At 46.1% G+C, this 6,165-nt stretch overlaps 1 protein-coding gene across 1 annotated transcript in view; it reads right to left on the bottom strand.

The window, feature by feature from the left end:
• Positions 1–922: 922 nt before the first annotated feature.
• Positions 923–6,165, bottom strand: part of ube2m (ubiquitin conjugating enzyme E2 M) — a 6,119-nt gene continuing 876 nt past the window's right edge. The window contains exons 2-6 of the mRNA XM_080524441.1: positions 5,082–5,176; positions 4,444–4,482; positions 1,966–2,069; positions 1,700–1,763; positions 923–1,230 (exon numbers count right to left, since the gene is read on the bottom strand). Of these exons, the coding sequence (XP_080380567.1) occupies positions 1,090–1,230; positions 1,700–1,763; positions 1,966–2,069; positions 4,444–4,482; positions 5,082–5,176 (443 nt within the window). The 3' untranslated portion in view covers positions 923–1,089. The remainder of the gene's footprint in view (positions 1,231–1,699; positions 1,764–1,965; positions 2,070–4,443; positions 4,483–5,081; positions 5,177–6,165) is intronic.

Below are 6,165 nucleotides of genomic sequence, written 5' to 3'. Positions count from 1 at the left end.
ATATTTTATTTAACATAATTCATATTGCAGTCATTGTGAACAGCTGGGATTTCAATATACACAATAGAATTGTAACATGATTTGAAGCCCCCCCCCTCCCTCCATGAATATCCAACGCACCCCCCACCACCACCACCCCCCCCCCCCCATCCCTCCCCCACCCCGCCCAGGAAACCACAACAAAACAAAATAGATCTCCCAATCCCTAAACAGCCCTGCCTGCAATTACTGATCCTGTCAATCTACATCTGTGTCTGTGTCCGTCTCTCCGTCCGTCTGTCCGTCAGTCAGTCAGTCAGTCAGTCAGTCTGTTCGTCCTCCGCCAGTGTAAGTCTATGGCCTGTGGATGTCTATGGCCTTTGGAGGCGTTTGGGTAGGTGTGTGTACCTAAAACACACGTGTGCATGTGGTAGCCTATGCCTTGTGTGTGTGTGTCAGTATGTTCTGTCTGCCTTTGCTGCGTGCGTGTGCGTGTGTGCGTGTGTGAGAGAGAGAGAGAGAGAGAGAGAGAGAGAGAGAGAGAGAGAGAGAGAGAGAGAGAGAGAAATCAGGCAGGTTTGGAGCTCTCATACTCAGAGGTGCTCGCTGAATGTCTCAAACGTACAACATCAGCGATTCTTAAGTCAAGAGATGAGAGGAAGAGAGAGAGTTGTCTGCGTGTGTGTGTGTGTGTGTGTGTGTGTCCTGGTCCGCAGTGTGAGGATCAGTAGCGCATCTCATCTCTGTGGGCCTCTGCGTCAGAGTAGTGGCGTTAACCAAGTCTCCAACTCTGACCAACATTCACTGACCTTCCAGACCTGTCTATCTATCTAGCTAGCTAGCTAGCCAGCCCACCCCCCCCCTCCTTCTCACCGCTCCCCGACCCCCCCCTCTTCCTCCCCCTCCCCTCTCCCTGACCCCCAGCCCCCAGATGACCCCCCAACACCCCCCCCCCCTCCCTCCCTCCCCCGGCCCCCCTGTCCGCTCAAGTCTGTGTGTCAGTCAGTGTCTCAGCGCGTGTAAACGGTAATGCGTTTATTTAATTGGGGGGGTCGGGTAGGAGGGAGAGAGGGGGGGAGAGGAAAGCGTGGTCAGGCATTGGGGGAGGAGCTATTTGAGACACCGCTCGAAGTAGGTGGAGCCTACGTAGCCTCCCCGCAGAGAGCGCTGCACATTCTGCTCAAACAACCGCCGGTTCGTCTGCAACACCTCCGCCGCCTCTTTGTTCAACGGGTCCTCTGGATTTGGCTCCTAAGGAAAGATTTGTTTGTGTGTGTGTGTGGGGGGAGGGGGGGGGGGGGTGTACCGGGTGGGTAGGGGAGGAGAGGAGAGAAAACTTTAGAAACCTAAGTTTTTCACAAAAAAAGACAGCAATGATGGAGTTTATACTTACTAGAAATAGACACTGTTGTAGTCCATATATGATGGAGTTAATACTTACTAGAAATAGATACTGTTGTAGTCCATATATGATGGAGTTAATACTTACTAGAAATAGATACTGTTGTAGTCCATATATGATGGAGTTAATACTTACTAGAAATAGATACTGTTGTAGTCCATATATGATGCAGTTTATACTTACTAGAAATAGATACTGTAGTCCATATATGATGGAGTTTATACTTACTAGAAATAGATACTGTAGTCCATATATGATGGAGTTTATACTTACTAGAAATAGATACTGTAGTCCATATATGATGGAGTTAATACTTACTAGAAATAGATACTGTAGTCCATATATGATGGAGTTTACTGTCAACACAGGCTTCCAGTCCTCTCTGGCAGGAAGAAATGAGGACGTCAATAAAGTGATGCTGACTGTGTTACTAGGAATATAAAACCCTGCAATCATATGTATGCGTTATTACGTGTGTGAGAGAGACTGTTCTTGTGTGTGTGTGTGTGTGTGTGTGTGTGGACGTTGGAGGCGACACGGCCCTCTATGAGACACTGTAGCAGGGTGTGTGTGTGTGTGTGTACCTTAAGATATTTAGGCAGACGTTTCCCTCCAGGTCGATGTTAGGGTGATACACCATGGTCTCACACTTCACCTTCGGTGGATCGTGGGGGTAGCCCTGTCCTACCTGCACAACACAGCCAACACACCAGGAGCACAACCACTTATCACCATGTTATTACCATGTTACTAATGGACCGTCACTCATTCCATGATTTGTTATTACCATGTTGTTACTACCATGTTATTAATGGACCATCACTCATTACATGTATCTGACCCTGAAGCAGGGTTGTAGAAGAACTAGTGCTGACCGAGTCTGCCCCCCCCCCGGATCTAGAAAGACCAGTGGATGTAACAGCATTGGATTGCTCTAAAAAAAACTCTCTGGTTAACTCTCATTTAACTCAAATGTCTTAAACATTTTTTTTAAACTTGACTATGTCATTCATCCAATGCTTTTAAATAGGAGACGGGTGAACAGGTGCACACGTCAAGGAGAACGGTAGAGAGTTGTATCGCAGACCTGTTGGTCCTGGGCCCTGTACATACACATTACAGACATGGGCCTGCTGTCCACCTCCCGCACCAACCTACGGACCTTTGGGGACAGAGCCTTCAGCGTGGCCGCACCTACTCTTTGGAACTCTCTCCCCATAGTGATCCGCAACGCCCCCACCCTGGACTCCTTCAAATCAGCCCTTAAAACCCATCTGTTCACCAAGGCCTTTGGCCCCTAGTCACTGTTTCTGTTTTGCTTTGTTTGTTTTCTGTTTTGTCTGTCTGACCATTCCCCTTGAGAATCGTAAAGCGTCCTTGGGTTTTTGAAAGGCGCTATAGAAATCTAAGTTATTATTATTATTATTATTATTATTATTATTATTATTATTATTATTATTATTATGGCAGGCTTCCTTCCTTCTTTTCTTGAAGTAATCACTGATGTAATACTATTGGATTATAGTGTTTCCCCTAGGTTTGCTGCCTTGGGGAGGTGGCATGGACCGTGGCATGGACACCCCCCCCCCCAGGGGGTAAGACCCTGCGACATACCAGCGTCATGTCCAGGGGTGTACTAACTTGTACATTAAGCCGCCTCACGCTACTGAAACAGGGAGATAGGCTCCTGCCCTATGGGCCATTAGGCTGGAGAACCATCGGTTCTTAAGGCTACTTACTTATGTGGTCTTGACTACCTGTCCACTTTCTCACCTGGTTCTTGCTCTCTCTCTCTCTGGTGCACCATCCTGCTCTCTCTCCTTCTCTCCCTCTCTATCCTCCTCTCTCGACTCCTGGTAATCACTGTGGGAGTTTGCATGTTCTCCCCGTGCCGCGTGGGTTTCCTCCGGGCACTCCGGTTTCCTCCCACATGAATGAAACATGCAGTATGAATGAGTAAGAATGCGAGTGAATGCGAGTGAATGTGAATGCGAGTGAGCATTCCCAGGGCTCCTTCGAAAATGAGACTCGTCTCAAAGGAATTCCCTGGTTAAATAAAGGTTCATTTCATTCATTTCTCTCTTTTGCTGTCAACCAAAAGGCAAACATAACAACCAGAGTATTTATAATCTAATAAGAGGTATAAATTGATCCATTTCAATTTATAACATAATTATAATTGAATATTGGATTGCTGTGGGCAAAGCAGTCATATAATGTCATTTTGAAAAAAAAATCGTATGTCCAACTATAAAAAACAGAAATTTCCAATGCTTCAATCCACTGTCCATGTACTGTAAATATGCCATTATGGTATTACCATAAAGCCCAATTCTAGCAGAATAAGAAAGATAGTATATCTACTTTAAGTAAAATAATAAAGTGCATCCAGTTAGCTCTTTAGCTGGCATGTGTGCAGCAGACTAGCTCATCTAATCACCTCTGAACTAGCTAGTTAGCTTGCTAGTTCTTTGACACTATTTTACATACCATGGAACTTTAATCAGACACTTTCTAGTCATAATAATAACGACCAATTTGAACCAACTTGTTCTGTTAGAACACTCAGCAATTATATTTGCTAACGTTTCAACTTGCTTACTTTCATTTGCAGACATCTCACCCTGCAAAAACTCTCTCGCGTCGCGCGCACACATTCGCGCACAATCTTGTACGCGAGTGTGCGAGTGTGTCCAGCGCGAAGCGAAGTGTGGAGATAGGTTTGGCTATGCCCATGGGCTTGCCACTCGCCAGATTCGGGTTGGGTGCATTTAAAAAAAAGCAGATATTTTAGCCTACTTGTCAGATGTTTGGTGTCTATGTCTGTAATAGTTCCTCTTTCTTGGGGGGGCGGGGGGTTCCGTTGGGGGGGCGGCCCGCCCCCCCAAGGCAATGGTAGGGGAAACACTGGATTGATCCAAGCAAACTGCAGTTGCTTTCACCAATCAAATCGTGTCAGAAGACTTCCTTGAGGAAGGAAGGAAGGAAGGAAGGAAGGAAGGAAAGATGAGATGAAGAGTATTCAAACTGGGCCCTGTTCTGTGCACCATCTCTGGTCTTACCTTAAAGCTGAAGACAAATTTGCCGCCTTTGTAAAAGCCCTGAAACAGAGAGAAGATAACCTGGCAACATATTCACACATGACATGGGGGGTAATTCCATGAACGTCGCTAAAGGACAATCCAGGCTTATTCAGATCAATCTCGCGAAATTTCCCCAAAAGATCCAGCCTGTGGTGTCTCTGAACATCATCATCATCATCAACAACAACAACAACAACAACAACAACAACACACCTCTACTGGAGGTCAACCATGACATCATCATTATGTCTGTCTGAACAACAGAACTCCACTACAGCAAGGATTCTTAACTCCAAAGGACAGACCATTTATATTCCAGAACAACACACACACACACACACACACACACACACACACACACACACACACACACACACACAAAGAGTTTGGGGATTAGTTCACTAGTTGAATCTGGCGTGTTAAAACTGGGCTGGAACACAAACAGAACATGCAGTCTTGGGGCTAGGCTAGGAGTTAGGGCTAGGGGGCTAGGAGCTAGGTTAGGAGTTAGGGCTAGGGGGCTAGGAGCTAGGTTAGGAGTTAGGGCTAGGGGGCTAGGAGCTAGGCTAGGGGACTATAGGCGGCTTTATTGTGGACCGCATGGCCCGGGTCCTGACCTCGTCTGGCGAGATGATGAGTCTGAAGTTGAGCAGGTCATCACTCTCAGGGAAGTTAATCTCACACGTCTTTGGCAGGTTCAGCTCATTGATGTCTGGAAAACAAGAGGACACATAGAGAGAGAGAGAGAGAGAGAGAGAGAGAGAGAGAGAGAGAGAGAGAGAGAGAGAGAGAGAGAGAGGGAGACAGAGACAGAGAGTGAGAGACACACATCTTATCAATAACTAAGACACATTCAGCTCTGGTCTGCTCTACATGGACATAGAGGAGAAGAGATTTGTCAAAACATTTAATAACAGGCAGAAGTGTGTGTGTGTTCGTTGTATTGTCGATCTGAGAGGGATGGACAGGTCGAAGACTCCACCTGGCCTTGGCAAAACATTCTGACACCTCACAGCATGGCTTTACCAGAAGAAGTGTTTCAGAGCATATATCAACACACCCTGACATTGCAATGTTTGTCATTTTGGGGCCGTTTGGTCATTTAGAAGTCAAGAAAGAGTCGACTTCATCAACTCTGAAAGGAATCAAGAGTTCTCCCAAAACCCTGGAGTCACTCACCACTTGGATTAGGGAAACCAGGGTTGTGATATGGGATTCATAGACAGACTGCAGCACTGCAAAGGTCTGACATTACGAGCCTGGAAGCTTTACCAAACAGTGATGTCACCATGGAGGGGAACCAGCCAGGCCAGCCAACCATATCACCTTTCAACTCTCCCCTTCTACACACAGGGTTCCAGGAAAAAAAACATCCTTTTTTTGGAACTTATAATCATGACTGTTTATTCTCTATGGGTTAACTCTTGAAAAAGGATTGTTAGTCCAGGACTACAGGCACACTCTAGCTGAGTCTAGGAAAATAGTCCTGAACGTATGCCTTTGCAAGAAAGATGTCTAGGCCCATGGCTAACTGTCTAAGATGTACCATTTGAAAGGCATGAATAGGCCTAAATGAGAACTTAACTGTGGATAAAGCAGAGCACTTCCTCAAATCGGGGCTACTAAAAAATGCTCCTTTCACTGTTCTGGACAGCAGGGTTCCTTAGCTAGCAACTTCAACAACAACCACTGCATTCACTG

The sequence above is a fragment of the Nansenia antarctica genome (assembly GCF_963989245.1).
Source record: "Nansenia antarctica genome assembly, chromosome: 2".
In the NCBI taxonomy this organism is placed as follows: Eukaryota; Metazoa; Chordata; class Actinopteri; order Argentiniformes; family Microstomatidae; genus Nansenia; species Nansenia antarctica.
Note: the sequence above shows the minus strand (reverse complement) of the source record. Positions and strands in the feature narration are given on the sequence as shown.